Source organism: Mugil cephalus, chromosome 6 (genome assembly GCF_022458985.1).
Source record: "Mugil cephalus isolate CIBA_MC_2020 chromosome 6, CIBA_Mcephalus_1.1, whole genome shotgun sequence".
NCBI classification, from domain to species: Eukaryota; Metazoa; Chordata; class Actinopteri; order Mugiliformes; family Mugilidae; genus Mugil; species Mugil cephalus.
This window is the reverse complement of record NC_061775.1, coordinates 27,176,007-27,198,613: the sequence shown is the minus strand read 5'-3', so window position 1 is coordinate 27,198,613 and position 22,607 is coordinate 27,176,007. Positions and strand designations below refer to the sequence as shown.

The following is a 22,607-nucleotide window of genomic DNA, read 5'->3' as shown; positions in this document are numbered from 1 at the left end:
CCACAACTACAACATCAACTGTTCCACCAACCACAACAACTGCTGCACCAACCACAACAACAACTGCTGCACCAACCACAACTACAACATCAACTGTTCCACCAACTACAACAACCACAACTGCACCAACTACAACCACAACTGCTGCACCAACCACAACAACAACCGCTGCACCAACTACAACAACAACTGCTCCACCAACTACAACAACAACTGCTCCACCAACCACAACAACTGCTGCACCAACTACAACAACAACTGCTCCACCAACCACAACAACTGCTGCACCAACCACGACCACAACTGCACCAACCACAACAACTACAGCTTCACCAACGACAACCACAAGTACAACTACTGCACCAACCACAACTACAACATCAACTGTTCCACCAACCACAACAACTACAGCTGCACCAACCACAACAACAACTGCTACACCAACCACAACAACACCTTCTCCACCACCAACAACAACAACAACAACCGCTCCACCAACAACAACAACAACTGCTTTACCAACCACAACAACACCTTCTCCACCAACTACAACAACAACAACATCAACCGCTCCACTAATAACAACCACAACTGCTGCACCAACTACAACAACTGCTCCACCAACCACAAAAACAACCGCTGAACCAACCACAACTACAACCACAACTGCTGCACCAACCACAACCACAACAACTACAGCTGCACCAACAACAACCACAACAACAACTGCTGCACCAACCACAACTACAACATCAACTGTTCCACCAACCACAACAACTACAGCTGCACCAACCACAACAACAACTGCTGCACCAACCACAACAACACCTTCTCCACCACCAACAACAACAACAACAACCGCTCCACCAACAACAACAACAACTGCTGCACCAACCACAACAACAACTGCTGCACCAACCACAACTACAACATCAACTGTTCCACCAACTACAACAACTACAGCTGCACCACCCACAACTACAACACCTTCTCCACCAACTACAACAACAACAACCGCTCCACCAACAACAACAACAACTGCTGCACTAACCACAACTACAACATCAACTGTTCCACCAACCACAACAACTACAGCTGCACCAACCACAACTACAACATCAACTGTTCCACCAACCGCAACTACAACATCAACTGTTCCACCAACCACAACAACTGCTGCACCAACCACAACATTAACTGCTGCACCAACCACAACAACACCTTCTCCACCAACTACAACAACAACAACAACAACTGCTGCACAAACCACAACAACAACCTCTCCACCAACTACAACAACTGCTCCATCAACCACAACTACAACAACAACCGCTGAACCAACCACAACTACAACCACAACTGCTGCACCAACCACAACCACAACAACTACAGCTGCACCAACGACAACCACAACTACAACTGCTCCACCAACTACAACCACAATTGTTGTACCAACCACAACAACTGCTGCACCATCTACAACAACTACTGCACCAACGACAACCACAACTACTGCACCGATCATAACATCAAGTACAGCTGCTCCACCAGCTACAACAACTGCTGCTCCAGCTACAACAACTACCAGTGATGCTGGCTCTGTCAGACTCAACATGATGCATCTACTCATTGCGCCCCTTATCTTTTTCCTGCATTAGAACACTAAAAAACTAATTCGCAATAGAAAACATTTTCTTGTCGTCTTTCACTTTTTTCACCTGCCACATATGCTGTGTTAACCTGACTTTGTATCTATTTATGCACTTCATATTTTTTCTCAATCCTTTATGTATTTATTTATGTAGGTCAAATGTTATGTTATTGTTTAAGCATTTATGTTTTCCTGCAAAATGTACACTGATAATTTTAGAAATCTGAAAAATGCTCATTTCTAAACCTTGAGGAAAAATGGTGAAAGTAAAACTAATTTTATCTGGTTATATGATCATTGATCATTGATCAATGATCATATAACCACTGATCATTCTTTCAAGCACATGAAACCTTTATTTTGACATAGTAGGATGTAAATATAGAATAATAGAATTTATTAAATAAAATGATAAAATTGGTCATCATGTCATCAACTGACTTTAATGTACAGAAAGCAGTATTGAGTATTGTAGGGTTCTCCAGTAATCAACCTTTGATTATACCTTTATTTGAACAGGTGAGTCAATTGAAGAAAATTTCTCATTTACAATAACGGCCTGGGGAAGAGGCAGTACAGAGAGACACAATATAAAAAAAAACACACAACCCATAACAAACATACAACCTAAATGTTTAACAAAAGGTTAAAAACTGGTTCAGCAAACACAAATTCCTGTTGTGAGTTAAGATATGGAGGGGTGTTTCCAGTGATGGTCTTGTAAATGAAGTGATACCAGTCAATCAATCTACGAGCTACAACAAACTACAACAACTACTGCTCCACCAAGTACAACAACAACCACCAGTGGTGCACGTTGTATCAAGCTAGGTGTGATCCATCTGCTGCTTGGATTTCTTCTGTTCATAGTCCATTAAGATCATGGATATCAGGTACAGATCGTCTTCGTCTTGTTGCGTAAAGATTCAAACCTGCTGGTTGTTATCAGATTCTTCCTGTACCACTTATACTCATGTATATGGGTGTAAACAATGTCTTCAAACTGGTGACTACTGTCCTGGGTGTGGCCTGTTGAACTCTAGTGACTTTGATTACAGATGTTTGCCTTTTGCTTTGGGTAATGTCATAAGACGTACGTACAGCGGTACAGTACAAATGAATTATATTTGCATAACTGAACAGCGTTTGAAAACAACACTGCAAGTTTCACAACATTGCCAACGACGAAAACAATAAGAAGTACGTGGGTGTGATAGCTGTCGAGGAAGATATTTAATTTATGGCTATTTATACTCCCATGAAAAAATGTGTCACGCACATCATGATGAGTAGTTTCTGTATGAACTGAAATTATTTCGCTTTTATTTCATGACACAAAACTTCAAGTAAATTTGAAGTACTGTATATTAATATATGGATTATTGACAGTATTCTGTTCTTTTGTTGGGGATTTGACAGCTAGGTTAAATAAGCTGTTATTCCTGCTTCCCAACATGGAAAAGAGAAGTTAAGATGATACACTGTTCTAAACAGGAGAGTAATGACCACATTAAAAAAGGGTGTGTTGACTTTCTGTCAATCTGATCAATCACGCTGTAAATATGGAGTCACACCCAAACGTACAAGGGTTCTACGTATGCATCAGACGTGAATCTGTTCACTGGTCTAGTATATAAAGACGAGTGTAGGTGACGAGCTGCAGTGTCTCCATCAAGGAAAAACAATCAACAGCACTGACTTTTTCTCCATCATGAAGCTGATCTTTTCTCTGATTCTTCTCTGGACCATCTCCAGCACAGGTAATTCTCTTTATTCTTACAACACAGCTACTATACTTAATCTATTAAAGGATTTAACCTTAAAATTTTAACATGGAAAAGCAACATGAATTTTAATTAACCAGAACAAATATTCTAGATTGTATTTGTCTTTATTGATCTCCAACAGGATTTTTAGATGTAACAGCTAGGACCAGATAACTATTGAGAATAATAACAATAATCTATAAATAGTAGAATATTTAGAACCATATAAATGGGCCATTTAAAGATTTTGACTCTAATACAAGCTAAAAGTGAAAAAAGAACAAAATAGTTCCTGCCCATGGAAGACTTTTGATTATATATTTGTGAAGTAGGATTCATTTCAGAAAGTTTTCTCTCCTGACTGCAGCTGAAGCTCTTCAGTGTCAAACCTGCACAGATGAGACATGTTCAAGCACAGTATCCCAAACGTGTTCCACAGAGACGATGTGTATAACAGCCTCCATTCAAGGTAGGATCTCTACTATCTTTAGTGTCATCTTTGTATTTTCTGTGAAAACAAGTTTGCGTACTGTCAAGTTAAACCAGTTAACAACCTGGACTTTGTCTCTGTAGCAACTTCATCTGGGACTACATTCCCGCAAATCTTCAAAGCATGTGCTCCGTCCTCCCTGTGTCCAGCCACAGGACCTCAGACATTTTCAGTCAACTTGGGTGGTTCAAGTGCACTTGCATCTGCTGTGTGCTGCAACACAGATAACTGTAACTCACAAACTCTACCTTGTGAGTACAGGTGGATCAGATGCTGATTTCAGAGGAGATAATCATATAAGAAATAATTATTTTCATATCATATTATTGATATCTTAACCCTTTGATATTTTTTTCTGTTCTCTTGTTTCTTGTCTCTGCGCCACCAACCACAACAACTGCTGCACCAACTACAACCACAACTGCTGCACCAACTACAACTACAACATCAACTGTTCCACCAACCACAACAACTACAGCTGCACCAACCACAACTACAACATCAACTGTTCCACCAACCACAACTGCTGCACCAACCACAACAACACCTTCTCCACCAACTACAACAACAACCGCTCCACCAACAACAACAACAACTGCTGCACCAACCACAACAACAACCGCTCCACCAACTACAACAACTGCTCCACCAACCACAACTACAACAACAACCGCTGAACCAACTACAACCACAACAACTACTGCTGCACCAACGACAACCACAATTACAACTGCTGCACCAACCACAACTACAACATCAACTGTTCCACCAACCACAACAACTACAGCTGCACCAACCACAACAACAACTGCTGCACCAACCACAACAACACCTTCTCCACCAACTACAACAACAACAACGTCAACCGCTCCACCAACAACAACCACAACTGCTGCACCAACTACAACAACTGCTCCACCAACCACAACAACAACCGCTGAACAGACCACAACTACAATCACAACTGCTGCACCAACCACAACCACAGCAACTACAGCTGAACCAACAACAACCACAATCACAACTGCTGCACCAACCACAACCACAGCAACTACAGAGGAACCAACAACAACCACAACTGTTCCACCAACCACAACAACTACAGCTGCACCAACCACAACAACAAGTGCTCCACCAACCACAAAAACACCTTCTCCACCACCACCAACAACAACAACCGCTCCACCAACAACAACAACTGCTGCACCAACCACAACAACAACTGCTGCACCAACCACAACTACAACATCAACTGTTCAACCAACCACAACAACTACAGCTGCACCAACCACAACTACAACATCAACTGTTCAACCAACCACAACTACAACATCAACTGTTCCACCAACCACAACAACAACTGCTGCACCAACCACAACCACACCTTCTCCACCAACTACAACAACAACTGCTCCACCAACAACAACAACAACTGCTGCACCAACCACAACAACAACTGCTGCACCAACTACAACAACTGCTCCACCAACCACAACTACAACAACAACCGCTGAACCAACCACAACTACAATCACAACTGCTGCACCAACCACAACCACAACAACTACAGCTGCACCAACGACAACCACAACTACAAGTGCTGCACCAACCACAACAACTACAGCTGCACCAACCACAACAACAACTGTTCCACCAACCACAACAACTACAGCTGCACCAACTACAACAACTGCTCCACCAACCACAACAACAACCGCTGAACCAACCACAACTATAACCACAACTGCTGCACCAACCACAACCACAGCAACTACAGTTGCACCAACAACAACCACAACCACAACTGCTGCACCAACCACAATTACAACATCAACTGTTCCACCAACCACAACAACTACAGCTGCACCAACCACAACAACAACTGTTTTACCAACCACAACAACACCTTCTCCACCAACTACAACAACAACAACATCAACCGCTCCACTAATAACAACCACAACTGCTGCACCAACTACAACAACTGCTCCACCAACCACAACAATAACCGCTGAACCAACCACAACTACAACCACAACTGCTGCACCAACCACAACCACAACAACTACAGCTGCACCAACAACAACCACAACCACAACTGCTGCACTAACCACAACTACAAGATCAACTGTTCCACCAACCACAACAACTACAGCTGCACCAACCACAACAACAACTGCTGCACCAACCACAACAACACCTTCTCCACCACCAACAACAACAACAACAACCGCTCCATCAACAACAACAACAACTGCTGCACCAACCACAACAACAACTGCTGCACCAACCACAACTACAACATCAACTGTTCCACCAACCACAACAACTACAGCTGCACCACCCACAACTACAACAACACCTTCTCCACCAACTACAACAACAACAACCGCTCCACCATCAACAACAAAAACTGCTGCACCAACCACAACTACAACATCAACTGTTCCACCAACCACAACAACTACAGCTGCACCAACCACAACTACAACATCAACTGTTCCACCAACCGCAACTACAACATCAACTGTTCCACCAACCACAACAACAACTGCTGCACCAACCACAACAACAACTGCTGCACCAACTACAACAACAACAACAACCGCTCCACCAACTACTACAACAACTGCTGCACCAACCACAACAACACCTTCTCCACCACCAACAACAACAACAACAACCGCTCCATCAACAACAACAACAACTGCTGCACCAACCACAACAACAACTGCTGCACCAACCACAACTACAACATCAACTGTTCCACCAACCACAACAACTACAGCTGCACCACCCACAACTACAACATCAACTGTTCCACCAACCACAACAACTACAGCTGCACCACCCACAACTACAACAACACCTTCTCCACCAACTACAACAACAACAACCGCTCCACCATCAACAACAAAAACTGCTGCACCAACCACAACTACAACATCAACTGTTCCACCAACCACAACAACTACAGCTGCACCAACCACAACTACAACATCAACTGTTCCACCAACCGCAACTACAACATCAACTGTTCCACCAACCACAACAACAACTGCTGCACCAACCACAACAACAACTGCTGCACCAACCACAACAACACCTTCTCCACCAACTACAACAACAACAACAACCGCTCCACCAACAACAACAACAACTGCTGCACAAACCACAACAACAATCGCTCCACCAACTACAACAACTGCTCCACCAACCACAACTACAACAACAACCACTGAACCAACCACAACTACAACCACAACTGCTGCACCAACCACAACAACTACAGCTGCACCAGCGACAACCACAACTACAACTGCTGCACCAACTACAACCACAATTGTTGTACCAACCACAACAACTGCTGCACCATCTACAACAACTACTGCACCAACGACAACCACAACTACTGCACCGATCATAACATCAAGTACAGCTGCTCCACCAGCTACAACAACTGCTGCTCCAGCTACAACAACTACCAGTGATGCTGGCTCTGTCAGACTCAACATGATGCATCTACTCATTGCGCCCCTTATCTTTTTCCTGCATTAGAACACTAAAAAACTAATTCGCAATAGAAAACATTTTCTTGTCGTCTTTCACTTTTTTCACCTGCCACATATGCTGTGTTAACCTGACTTTGTATCTATTTATGCACTTCATATTTTTTCTCAATCCTTTATGTATTTATTTATGTAGGTCAAATGTTATGTTATTGTTTAAGCATTTATGTTTTCCTGCAAAATGTACACTGATAATTTTAGAAATCTGAAAAATGCTCATTTCTAAACCTTGAGGAAAAATGGTGAAAGTAAAACTAATTTTATCTGGTTATATGATCATTGATCATTGATCAATGATCATATAACCACTGATCATTCTTTCAAGCACATGAAACCTTTATTTTGACATAGTAGGATGTAAATATAGAATAATAGAATTTATTAAATAAAATGATAAAATTGGTCATCATGTCATCAACTGACTTTAATGTACAGAAAGCAGTATTGAGTATTGTAGGGTTCTCCAGTAATCAACCTTTGATTATACCTTTATTTGAACAGGTGAGTCATTTGAGGACAATTTCTCATTCACAATAACGGCCTGGGGAAGAGGCAGTACAGAGAGACACAATATAAAAAAAACACACAACCCATAACAAACATACGACCTAAATGTTTAACAAAAGGTTAAAAACTGGTTCAGCAAACACAAATTCCTGTTGTGAGTTAAGATATGGAGGGGTGTTTCCAGTGATGGTCTTGTAAATGAGTGATACCAGTCAATCAATCTACGAGCTACAACAAACTACAACAACTACTGCTCCACCAAGTACAACAACAACCACCAGTGGTGCACGTTGTATCAAGCTAGGTGTGATCCATCTGCTGCTTGGACTTCTTCTGTTCATAGTCCATTAAGATCATGGATATCAGGTACAGATCGTCTTCCTACTTCCAGCAGCACTTAGAAAGAACTTTTTCTTTGAAGCTCAGGACCAGTTTGACACCTCCTCGATGTCTAGCTGCCACTTTGTCCAAAAGTGGATTAAAAGTAAGTATTCAGTCTGGGTGGAGTTGAGGCACAATGTTTAACAGTTAAATGTTTTAATACATTGGGTTTTAGTGGATTTAATTGTATGAATAAATAGTCTAAAAAAATTATGTAAAACTCAGTGTGAAAAAAAAGAAAAGATTTTGCCTATAACAAAACCTGTGGTGAGACTTTTCTCCATACTTCAGATGGGCAATAATTCATTTGGGACCTGCGACCTCTCTTGTTGGGAAGGATTATTTATTTAAGCCAAGAATCTTCACTGTGAATGCTCAGATAAACCCCAATCAATGGACGGCAGTACACATCACAGCCAGTAGAGAAATAATCTAAATGACAACTCCTGGTTTTATCACTATTTTTATTGTTATTTTGTGGTAGGACATATTAGCTTTAGCGGGAGTGACAGTTTTGTTGTGTGTTTTGTCTTTATCACTGATAATGAAATAAGGGTTTTTTGTCATTAAGTAGAATATAATGAGTGTGATTTTGATGATTTCTGTTTCACCTACAGTGGCATTTAGTTAAATTTAGTTAAAGAGAAATAACTGAAGTTCACTATAGTGGCCAGCGAAAATAACATATGTCTGCATCTTAAATAGTCTAAAGCCAATGCAACATTTTATGATAAAATGTTTTGCTCTGATTTTGTTTAAATGGAACCTCGCTGTGCTCTTGAGTGGAGATTAAAGAAAACACTGCATAGTGATGGTACTGATTCAGGGTGTGTTTTCATTTGCATAAATAAATACATAAATACAATGATCCTGCATTAATTTTCAGCTCTCAACTTAACCTCAATGCCAAAGTTCTCCTCCTGCATGTGCTGCAGATTTATGAGTATTTCCCAAAGTTAGGGGAGTTTCCAACAACCTATGTTTGAACAGATGTAATTTTATCAAAGTCATATAAGAAAGTTGCCATCTTATAATTACAAGTTCCAAGGGACACTATTACTTTTTTAGCTGATTAGTTCAAAAGGAAGATTGCTGTACCTGAATCCTTAACTCCTGCAAAACTGGAAAACACAGAAACCCATTCTACTTGTTGTTCATATTGCTGTAGGCCTGCAATATGTTAGCCAACTCACATGGGGGAAATGCCTCACACCTGAGACAGACCTCTATGATGGAAGAATTTAAATTCAGAGAGACAGGCAACGGTCAGGTAAAATGAGGAAAATACATCACAGTGACCACCACAAGCTTAGGTGGATCATGTCAACATTGTGTTTCTTAACAAAACCATATAAATAGGAAATGATAGAGAATGTAGAATGAGACCTTTGTTGTCAAAGTTCAAGTTCTGTCAAGTTGGAACCTGAAGACCACACTGTCTGGTCCAGGTTCAAGTGTTGCAACACAGATAACTGCAACTCAGAAAATGTGACTTGTAAATACAAACATAAATGGATTCCTGGCATTTTATGGACAGTGAAAGTTCCACATCAATTATTATTATTTAATTGTAATTTCAAGTTGCTTGAAGCCTTGAAAAAATAAACTAACACTGAACTCTGCTGGTTGATATATTTACTGCATGATGAACTCACCACACACACACACACACACACACACACACAAAGATTTCTCATTAAATAAGTAAATCCAACCAACAGGTCCTCCATTGCGACTGCTCTAATTTTGAGTTAATGCTTTTTGCTTTTGTGCACCCTTGTTTGAGCATAAACCATATTATCTCTGTACAAATGGTGAAGAAACTTTGGATCTACTAATGTCTTCCGGCAGAAAGAGATGTCTGCTGTGAAAATGTATTTATTTTTTGTCCCCTTTGTAATACGCTGATTCAAAAATAACATAAAACACCATGACCCTCATCAAGCTACGATATAGTGCATTCATATTTGCCCGTGTGCATACATTTTCCTAGCTGAATGGATAGATAGGTTGTGCAAAAATAGTGATATGGTAAAATGATAAGTGTGAAGGACTAAACACTTTATTGTAAAATAAAGTAAAAAAAAAAAATCTGATGAACAAATCCCAGAACCTCCATAAAGCTGAGATTTACAGCATAATGAAGTGGCGAGTGTAATTTTATGTATTTTATTATAAGAGAGGAAAAGTAAAGTATAATAAAGACCACTCCAGCATCCTTCCTGTCATATCACTTCCACTGCGTCATCGCTGGTTGTTGCATAAAGATTCAAACCTGCTGGTGAGTATCAGATAGAGATGAGCGAGTACAGCATCATCTGTATCTGTATCTGGACTCGGGGTGGGCGGGGTCTAAATCGGAAATGGGTGGGATTTATTTGCAGAACAAGTTTTGCAACAACGAATACAACACACGCTGTTGCAATTATCAAGTAATCAAGTAGCTTAATCTGTTTATCTGTTTATACCACTGCTACATTTATTTTTTTAATGAATGCAACAAGAAAGTGTCAGACACTCTGCGTGAAGTCAAAAAAAAAAATGGTTAGAGCGCGCCGACGGTTCAAAAAGGAAAAAAATCTCCGACAGGCTGAGACGCAACGCGAGTCGCATTAATCTGCACCACGTCCGAACGAACCCACGTTTACCAGAACTCCACTGGTTGATAAGTAAGTACACACCGGAGTAAAAACAAACTGTAAACGTTAACGGAAAAGACCGCGAACCTGAGAGACAAAGCTGTTGTGTGTCTGAGTGATTAGAGCGGGACACAGCCACACATGTTGGTGTAGGGGAGTGGCGCGGCGCGGCGCTTATCACAGAACGCAGACACAGTCAGATAACCAATGAGGCTGTTGACTCGTATTACTCGTATAATACGCGTACTCGGCAAAAGTGCTCCATCTGTACCGGATACTCGTTTCAGCCGAGTATCTGGCTCAACTCCAGTATCATATTCTTCTTGTACCTGTGTGCTCTCCAAACTAGTTTCATTCCAAAGTCCAACACGCTAGTGTTTTTATATTGGGAGTAGGTATGCATGTGAGTGTCATCGTCTCTGAAAAACTGGTGACTATTGTCCAGGGTGTGGCCTGCCTCTCCTGAAGTCTATAGGGTGTGATTATACATGTTGTATGTGGTAATGTGGCAATGTCATAAGACCCAGGTACAGCGGTACAATACACAAATATTAGTGTGACTGAACAGCGTGCGTAAAACAACCCTGCAAGTTTTACGACATTCCCAACCACGAACAATAAAAAGTACATGGGTGTGATAGCTATAGAGAAAAGCACATTTAATGTATGGCTATTTCCACCCTCGCAAATGTCTCACGCACATCATGACGAGTGGTTTTTGCATCAATGGAAAATGTTTTGCTTCTATTTCATGACACAAATCTTCATGTAAATTTGAGATGAATATGAAACTATGCTAAAAAATTGCAAATTAAATGAATAAAACTGACACTGATGATTTTTGAGGTTAATAGTCTATAAAAGAAAAACCCTTTGAATTAAATATATCAATTTTGGTTGACTGCCAGTGTTCTATTCTTTTGTTGGGGATTTGACAGCTGAGTTGAATAAGCTGCTATTCCTGCTTCCCAGCATGTAAAATGGAAATTAAAAGTTAAGGCGAGACACGGCAGCAAAAACACAGTTTTTTCACCCACTGATCAGTTTTGAGATTTTTTTGCTATTTTGCTTCATGAACATGTGACAAAGCTGTCAAAATGCACATTAAGGTGTTAATTTCATGACTCTTTGTCTATGTTGTGCCTCTAGTTTTCTCCTAAATTGGCTACAAGTCAGCTTTCTAAGCACAATGAGCCTTGTCTCTATCCCAGCATGTGAGGTACCGTGGTACTTCCTGCAGAAGTCTGTCGGGTCATATGTTGATATGATTGTATAACATGTTTGAGTAGATTTGGTTTTGGTACATAGAGGTTTCCAATAAAAATATACGTTGCTTTTGCAATGTACAACTTCTCAAAATGAGTTTTTCTGCATACTGAGCCAGAAATCTCCCCTTTAGTAGTACTTAGTAGTACTGGCACACACCAAGCTTTCCAGATTCGTTCCTACATTCTGCAGGTATTTACAGAGGGGATATTTCATATATCATTCAGAGCCTGATTTATAGAACAGTATGCTCCTAAAAACATGACTAAAAGTGTTTTTGGGGACTGTTGACAGTATTCTGTGATTTATGGAGTAATAAAAAGAGATATCCAACATTCCCTCCTTAAATACCTGGAAATGTAATCTGTGAACAAAATGAAACAAGAATTTTGAACTTCACTTTAGCCGTTATTCAGATTACTGTTCTGGAAATGTATGCAAATTAGTGCATATTTAATAAATAACTCCTTATTTGAATTAAATATAAATTCACAGAAATAGTGTAGTATAAAAAAAAAATTTGTGTAAGTACTCAGCTGGAGAAGTTTCATGGTGATATCTATTAGTTAATAATTTGACTGTGTTCACCTGTAGTGTCTCGCCCTAAGATGATGTACTGTTCTATACAGGAAAACAATGGCTGAGTTAAAGAAGGGTGTGCTGACTTTCTGTCAGTTTAAACAATCACGTTGTAAAAATGGGATCACACCCAAACCTCCGGGGGTTCTACGTATGCATCAGACGTAAATCTGTTCACTGGTCTAGTATATAAAGATGAGTGTAGGTGACCAGCTGCAGTGTCTCCATCAAGGAAAACAATCAACAGCACTGATTTGTTCTCCATCATGAAGCTGATCTTTTCTCTGATTCTCCTCTGGACCATCTCCAGCACAGGTAATTCTGTTTATTCTTACAACACAGCTTCTATACTTAATCTACTAAAGGATTTAACCTTCAAATTTTAACATGGAAAACCAACATGAATTTTAATTAACCAGAACAAATATTCTAGTTTGTATATGTCTTTATTAATCTTCATAACAACATAATAGTTAGATGATAACAATGGACAATATATATATATGTGAAAATAACATTCAAAATGTATATGTAGTTGAATATGTAGAACCATTGAGAGGTTTTAAGTCTTATATAACACTTTTACCCATTACAAGCTAAAAGTAAAAAAGTATTTTGCACAAGAACAAAATAGTTTCTGACCATTGAAACTTTTGATTAGATATTTGTGATAAAGAATTAATTTCACAGAAAGTTTTCTCTCCTGACTGCAGCTGAAGCTCTTCAGTGTCAAACCTGCACAGATGAGACATGTTCAAGCACAGTATCCCAAACGTGTTCCACAGAGACGATGTGTATAACAGCCTCCATTCAAGGTAGGATCTCTACTATCTTTAGTGTCACCTTCTTCTATTTTCTGTGAAATAAAGTTCACGTACTGTCAAGTTAAACCAGTTAACAACCTGGACTTTGTCTCTGTAGCAATTTCATCTGGAACTCCAGTACAGCAAATCTACAAAGCATGTGCTCCGTCCTCTCAGTGTCCAGCCACTGGACCTCAGACATTTTCAGTCAACTTGGGTGGTTCAAGTGCACTTGCATCTGCTACGTGCTGCGACACAGATGACTGCAACTCACAAACTCTACCTTGTGAGTACAGATGGATCAGATGCTGATAATTATGTAGCAGAGCAGATAATCATATAAGAAATAACTATTTTCATGTTATATTTTTGAAATCTTAACCCTTTGATATTTTTTTTCGTTCTCTTGTTTCAGTTCCTCCTACTCCGGCAGATAACAGCCTCCAGTGTAATTCTTGTACAACCTCTGAATGCACGACACCATTACAGTGTAAGGGGACGGAGGACATGTGCTTTCAAGCAACTTGTAAGTGACTATTTTAAATACTAGAGATTAACAAAATGAAAATCTGCATTACAAACAAATGACTTCTTTGAAGAGTTGGAAAAGGGAGCAGAATAAGAAAGCACAAATCATTTAATGTTCGATGTGTTCCTCAAATAAGTTGTCTTTGACATTTGGATTTATATCTACTTTTTATGTAATTGCTTTTCTTGTGTCAGTACCACACTTTTCCATATGAGGGCTCAAAAATGACCCCAAGCATTTTCTATGGAATTCAAATGTTAACCCTCAGAACCTTTGATTTTTATCAACCGTGACTGTCAGGTTCACATTTACTGTCAAGCTACACATCTAATATCAGCGCTCTGGCCACCCTGAATGTTATTTTTACATAGCAATATACATGTAAGTGTTATCATTGTTTTTATACCTCATGATATACCATATGTGCCGTTATAAAATATGAACTTATTTTCCACATCCATAAATTTTATGTGGTAGTGTTGTGTTATCATCATCAGTTTACTACTTTGTACACTAGCTCACTACAAAGTTACTGATGGCCATAGCTCAGGAGGTAGAGTGACCATCGGTTGTGTCCTCGGGCAAGACACTTAACCCACCGGGGTAGCTTTGACTACTCTGGTAGTTTACAGCCACCACCAGGGTGTCACTGGCTTCCCCGTTTACATAATAAAGGCTAGAACACAAAAAAATATATACTGAAAAAATGCAAAAATTTCACAGTTGGGTGCAGATGGAAGTCACAGACAAATTCATCACCACACCCAAAAACAGAAAGAAAAAACCCCACAAACACTCTGCTTTTTCTTTTAAAGTGACAAGTGCCTCCAACTGCTCTCCTGCTTTTGGCTGTGCATCTTCAAACCTCTGTGCAGCTGCTGCCAGCCTGGGTTCAATACCTTTCATGACAAATGTTGGCTCCATCAGCAGTGGACCAACCTGTTGTGGAACCAATTTGTGTAATGCTGTCCCTACAACTGTTGCTCCAACCACAACAACCACTGCACCAACTACAACAACAACTGCTGCACCAACCACAACTGCTGCACCAACCACAACCACAACTGCTGCACCAATCATAACCACAACTATACCAACGACAACCACAACGGCACCAACCACAACAACAACAACAACAAGTGCACCAACTACAACAACCACAACTGCACCAACTACAACAACAACAGCTGCACAAACCACAACAACAACTGCACCAAGCACAACCACAACTGCACCAACCACAACAACAACAACTGCACCAAGCACAACCACAACTGCACCAACAACAACAACAACAACTGCACCAACTACGACAACAACAGCTGCACCAACCACAACTGCTGCACCAACTACAACAACAACTGCTGCACCAACTACAAGGACAACAGCTGCACCAACCACAACCACAACTGCTGCACCATCTACAACAACAACTACTGCACCAACCACAACTGCTGCACCAACTACAACAACTACAACAACTGCTACACCAACCACAACCACAACTGCTGCACCAACTACAACCACAACAACAACTGCACCAACCACAACTACTACTGCATCAACTACAACAACTCCTGCACCAACTACAACAACTACTTCACCAACTACAACAACCACTGCACCAACTACAACCACAACTGCTGCACCAACCACAACCTCAACTACACCAACTACAACAACTACTGCACCAACAACAACAACTCTTGCACCAACTACAACATCAACTGCTGCACCAACTACAACCACAACAACAACTGCACCAACCACAACCACCACATCAACCACAACCACAACTGCTGCACCAATTATAACCACAACTATACCAACGGCAACCACAACGGCACCAACCACAACAACAACAACAAGTGCACCAACTACAACAACCACAACTGCACCAACTACAACAACAACAGCTGCACCAACCACAACAACTGCACCAAGCACAACCACAACTGCACCAACCACAACAACAACAACTGCACCAAGCACAACAACAACTGCACCAAGCACAACCACAACTGCACCAACCACAACAACAACAACTGCACCAACTACAACAACAACTGCTGCACCAACTACAACAACAACAGCTGCACCAACCACAACCACAACTGCTGCACCAACTACAACAACAACTGCTGCACCAACTACAAGGACAACAGCGGCACCAACCACAACCACAACTGCTGCACCATCTACAACAACAACTACTGCACCAATCACAACTGCTGCACCAACTACAACAACTACAACTACTGCGACACCAACCACAACCACAACAGCGGCACCAACCACAACCACAACTGCTGCACCATCTACAACAACAACTACTGCACCAATCACAACTGCTGCACCAACTACAACAACTACAACTACTGCGACACCAACCACAACCACAACTGCTGCACCCACCACAACCACAACTGCTGCACCAACTACAACAACAACTCCTGCACCAACTACAACAACTACTTCACCAACTACAACAACCACTGCACCAACTACAACCACAACTGCTGCACCAACCACAACAACTCTTGCACCAACTACAACAACAACTCCTGCACCAACTACAACAACTACTTCACCAACTACAACAACCACTGCACCAACTACAACAACTACTGCACCAACAACAACAACTCTTGCACCAACTACAACATCAACTACTGCATCAACTACAACCATAACAACAACTGCACCAACCACAACCACCGCATCAACCACAACTACAACTGCTGCACCAACTACAACCACAACAACAACTGCACCAACCACAACTACTGCACCATCTACAATAACAACTACTGAACCAACCACAACCACTGCACCAACTACAACCACAACTGCTACACCAACTTCAACAACTGCACCAACTACAACCACAACTGCTGCACCAACCACAACCACAACTGCTGCAACAACCACAACAACAACTGCACCAACTACAACCACAACCCCTGCAACAACTACAACAACAACCCCTGCACCAACTACAACAACTGCTACACCAACCACAACTACAACTGCTGCACCAACTACAACCACAACAACAACTGCACCAACCACAACTGCTGCACCAACCACAACAACAACTGCACCAACTACAACAACAACTGCTGCACCAACTACAACAACAACAGCTGCACCAACCACAACCACAACTGCTGCACCAACTACAACAACAACTGCTGCACCAACTACAAGGACAACAGCGGCACCAACCACAACCACAACTGCTGCACCATCTACAACAACAACTACTGCACCAATCACAACTGCTGCACCAACTACAACAACTACAACTACTGCGACACCAACCACAACCAAAACAGCGGCACCAACCACAACCACAACTGCTGCACCATCTACAACAACAACTACTGCACCAATCACAACTGCTGCACCAACTACAACAACTACAACTACTGCGACACCAACCACAACCACAACTGCTGCACCCACCACAACCACAACTGCTGCACCAACTACAACAACAACTCCTGCACCAACTACAACTACTTCACCAACTACAACAACCACTGCACCAACTACAACCACAACTGCTGCACCAACCACAACAACTCTTGCACCAACTACAACAACAACTCCTGCACCAACTACAACAACTACTTCACCAACTACAACAACCACTGCACCAACAACAACAACTCTTGCACCAACTACAACATCAACTACTGCATCAACTACAACCATAACAACAACTGCACCAACCACAACCACCGCATCAACCACAACTACAACTGCTGCACCAACTACAACCACAACAACAACTGCACCAACCACAACTACTGCACCATCTACAATAACAACTACTGAACCAACCACAACCACTGCACCAACTACAACCACAACTGCTACACCAACTTCAACAACTGCACCAACTACAACCACAACTGCTGCACCAACCACAACCACAACTGCTGCAACAACCACAACAACAACTGCACCAACCACAACCACTGCAACAACTACAACAACAACCCCTGCACCAACTACAACAACTGCTACACCAACCACAACTACAACTGCTGCACCAACTACAACCACAACAACAACTGCACCAACCACAACTGCTGCACCAACCACAACAACTACTGCACCATCTACAACCACAACTACTGCACCAACCACAACAACTACTGCACCAACTACAACGAATGCTACACCAACTACAACAACAACTCCTGCACCAACTACAACTACTGCACCAACTACAACTACTGCACCAACTACAACCACAACTGCTGCACCAACCACAACCACAACTACTGCACCAACCACAACAACTACTGCACCAACTACAACGACTGCTACACCAACTACAACAACAACTCCTGCACCAACTACAACTACTGCACCAACTACAACTACTGCACCAACTACAACCACAACTGCTGCACCAACCACAACCACAACTACATCAACTGCTGCACCAACTACAACCACAACAACAACTGCATCAACCACAACAACAACTGCTGCACCAACTACAACCGTAACTGCTGCAACAACCACAACAACAACTACACCAACTACAACAACAACCCCTTCAACAACTACAACAACAACCCCTGCACCAACTACAACAACTGCTACACCAACCACAACCACAACTGCTGCACCAACTACAACCACAACTGCTGCACCAACCAAATCAACTGCTGCACCATCTACAACAACAACTACTGCACCAACCACAACTGCTGCACCAACTACAACAACTGCTACACCAACCACAACCACAACTGCTGCACCAACTACAACCACAACAACAACTGCACCAACCACAACTACTACTGCACCAACTACAACAACAACTCTTGCACCAACTACAACATCAACTGCTGCACCAACTACAACCACAACAACAACTGCACCAACCACAACCACTTCATCAACCACAACAACAACTGCTGCACCAACTGCAACCACAACAACAACTGCACCAACCACAACTGCTGCGCCATCTACAATAACAACAACTGAACCAACCACAACTGCTGCACCAACTACAACAACTACTGCACTAACTACAACGACTGCTACACCAACCACAACCACAACTGCTGCACCAACTACAACCACAACAACAACTGCACCAACCACAACTACTACTGCACCAACTACAACAACAACTCCTGCACCAACTACAACAACAACTACTGCACCAACTACAACAACAACCACTGCAACAACTACAACCACAAGTGCTGCACCAACCACAACTACAACAACTACTGCACCAACAACAACAACAAACTCTTGCACCAACTACAACATCAACTGCTGCACCAACTACAACAACTGCTACACCAACCACAACCACAACTGCTGCACCAACTACAACCACAACAACAACTGCATCAACCACAACTGCTGCACCATCTACAACAACTACTGCACCAACCACAACTGCTGCACCAACTACAACACCTACATCAACTGCTACACCAACCACAACCACAACAACAACTGCACCAACCACAACTACTGCACCATCTACAATAACAACTACTGAACCAACCACAACCACTGCACCAACTACAACCACAACTGCTACACCAACTTCAACAACTGCACCAACTACAACCACAACTGCTGCACCAACCACAACCACAACTGCTGCAACAACTACAACAACAACTGCACCAACTACAACCACAACCCCTGCAACAACTACAACAACACCCCTGCACCAACTACAACAACTGCTACACCAACCACAACTACAACTGCTGCACCAACTACAACCACAACAACAACTGCACCAACCACAACTGCTTCACCAACCACAACAACTACTGCACCATCTACAACCACAACTACTGCACCAACCACAACAACTACTGCACCAACTACAACGACTGCTACACCAACTACAACAACAACTCCTGCACCAACTACAACTACTGCACCAACTACAACCACAACTGTTGCACCAACCACAACCACAACTACATCAACTGCTGCACCAACTACAACCACAACAACAACTGCACCAACCACAACCACTGCATCAACCACAACAACAACTGCTGCACCAACTACAACCGTAACTGCTGCAACAACCACAACAACAACTACACCAACTACAACAACAACCCCTTCAACAACTACAACAACAACCCCTGCACCAACTACAACAACTGCTACACCAACCACAACACAACTGCTGCACCAACTACAACCACAACTGCTGCACCAACCAAATCAACTGCTGCACCATCTACAACAACAACTACTGCACCAACCACAACTGCTGCACCAACTACAACAACTGCTACACCAACCACAACCACAACTGCTGCACCAACTACAACCACAACAACAACTGCACCAACCACAACTACTACTGCACCAACTACAACAACAACTCTTGCACCAACTACAACATCAACTGCTGCACCAACTACAACCACAACAACAACTGCACAACCACAACCACTTCATCAACCACAACAACAACTGCTGCACCAACTGCAACCACAACAACAACTGCACCAACCACAACTGCTGCGCCATCTACAATAACAAAAACTGAACCAACCACAACTGCTGCACCAACTACAACAACTACTGCACTAACTACAACGACTGCTACACCAACCACAACCACAACTGCTGCACCAACTACAACCACAACAACAACTGCACCAACCACAATTACTACTGCACCAACTACAACAACAACTCCTGCACCAACTACAACAACAACTACTGCACCAACTACAACAACAACAACTGCACCAACTACAACCACAAGTGCTGCACCAACCACAACTACAACAACTACTGCACCAACAACAACAACAACTCTTGCACCAACTACAACATCAACTGCTGCACCAACTACAACAACTACTTCACCAACTACAACAACCACTGCACCAACTACAACAACTACTGCACCAACAACAACAACTCTTGCACCAACTACAACATCAACTACTGCATCAACTACAACCATAACAACAACTGCACCAACCACAACCACCGCATCAACCACAACTACAACTGCTGCACCAACTACAACCACAACAACAACTGCACCAACCACAACTACTGCACCATCTACAATAACAACTACTGAACCAACCACAACCACTGCACCAACTACAACCACAACTGCTACACCAACTTCAACAACTGCACCAACTACAACCACAACTGCTGCACCAACCACAACCACAACTGCTGCAACAACCACAACAACAACTGCACCAACTACAACCACAACCCCTGCAACAACTACAACAACAACCCCTGCACCAACTACAACAACTGCTACACCAACCACAACTACAACTGCTGCACCAACTACAACCACAACAACAACTGCACCAACCACAACTGCTGCACCAACCACAACAACAACTGCACCATCTACAACCACAACTACTGCACCAACCACAACAACTACTGCACCAACTACAACGAATGCTACACCAACTACAACAACAACTCCTGCACCAACTACAACTACTGCACCAACTACAACTACTGCACCAACTACAACCACAACTGCTGCACCAACCACAACCACAACTACTGCACCAACCACAACAACTACTGCACCAACTACAACGACTGCTACACCAACTACAACAACAACTCCTGCACCAACTACAACTACTGCACCAACTACAACTACTGCACCAACTACAACCACAACTGCTGCACCAACCACAACCACAACTACATCAACTGCTGCACCAACTACAACCACAACAACAACTGCATCAACCACAACAACAACTGCTGCACCAACTACAACCGTAACTGCTGCAACAACCACAACCACAACTGCTGCACCAACTACAACCACAACAACAACTGCACCAACCACAACTACTACTGCACCAACTACAACAACAACTCTTGCACCAACTACAACATCAACTGCTGCACCAACTACAACCACAACAACAACTGCATCAACCACAACTGCTGCACCATCTACAACAACTACTGCACCAACCACAACTGCTGCACCAACTACAACACCTACATCAACTGCTACACCAACCACAACCACAACAACAACTGCACCAACCACAACTACTGCACCATCTACAATAACAACTACTGAACCAACCACAACCACTGCACCAACTACAACCACAACTGCTACACCAACTTCAACAACTGCACCAACTACAACCACAACTGCTGCACCAACCACAACCACAACTGCTGCAACAACCACAACAACAACTGCACCAACCACAACCACTGCAACAACTACAACAACAACCCCTGCACCAACTACAACAACTGCTACACCAACCACAACTACAACTGCTGCACCAACTACAACCACAACAACAACTGCACCAACCACAACTGCTGCACCAACCACAACAACTACTGCACCATCTACAACCACAACTACTGCACCAA

At 42.3% G+C, this 22,607-nt stretch overlaps 2 protein-coding genes across 2 annotated transcripts; both read left to right on the top strand.

Moving 5' to 3' along the window:
- Nucleotides 1-56: 56 nt before the first annotated feature.
- On the top strand, nt 57-22,546 carry LOC125009209 (mucin-2-like; the record flags this gene model as incomplete). The annotated part of the gene is made up of 8 exons (XM_047586941.1): nt 57-596; nt 5,963-6,850; nt 16,174-16,666; nt 17,264-17,664; nt 18,249-18,262; nt 19,857-20,353; nt 21,429-21,945; nt 22,351-22,546. Coding segments are annotated over 8 exons (3,546 nt in total), but the record flags the coding sequence as incomplete, so codon positions are not given.
- Nucleotides 13,115-14,185, top strand: LOC125009630 (phospholipase A2 inhibitor and Ly6/PLAUR domain-containing protein-like). Its single transcript, XM_047587720.1, has 4 exons — nt 13,115-13,163; nt 13,562-13,663; nt 13,770-13,937; nt 14,067-14,185. The coding sequence occupies exons 1-4, from the start codon at nt 13,115-13,117 to the stop codon at nt 14,183-14,185; spliced, it is 438 nt and encodes a 145-aa protein (XP_047443676.1).
- Nucleotides 22,547-22,607: the final 61 nt, after the last annotated feature.

Coding starts and splice junctions, on each gene's coding strand:
- LOC125009630 (XM_047587720.1), top strand. CDS start 13,115: ATGAAGCTGATCTTTTCTCTGATTCTCCTCTGGACCATCTCCAGCACA. Junction 13,164..13,561: donor CTGGACCATCTCCAGCACAG/GTAATTCTGTTT, acceptor TCCTGACTGCAG/CTGAAGCTCTTCAGTGTCAA. Junction 13,938..14,066: donor CAACTCACAAACTCTACCTT/GTGAGTACAGAT, acceptor CTCTTGTTTCAG/TTCCTCCTACTCCGGCAGAT.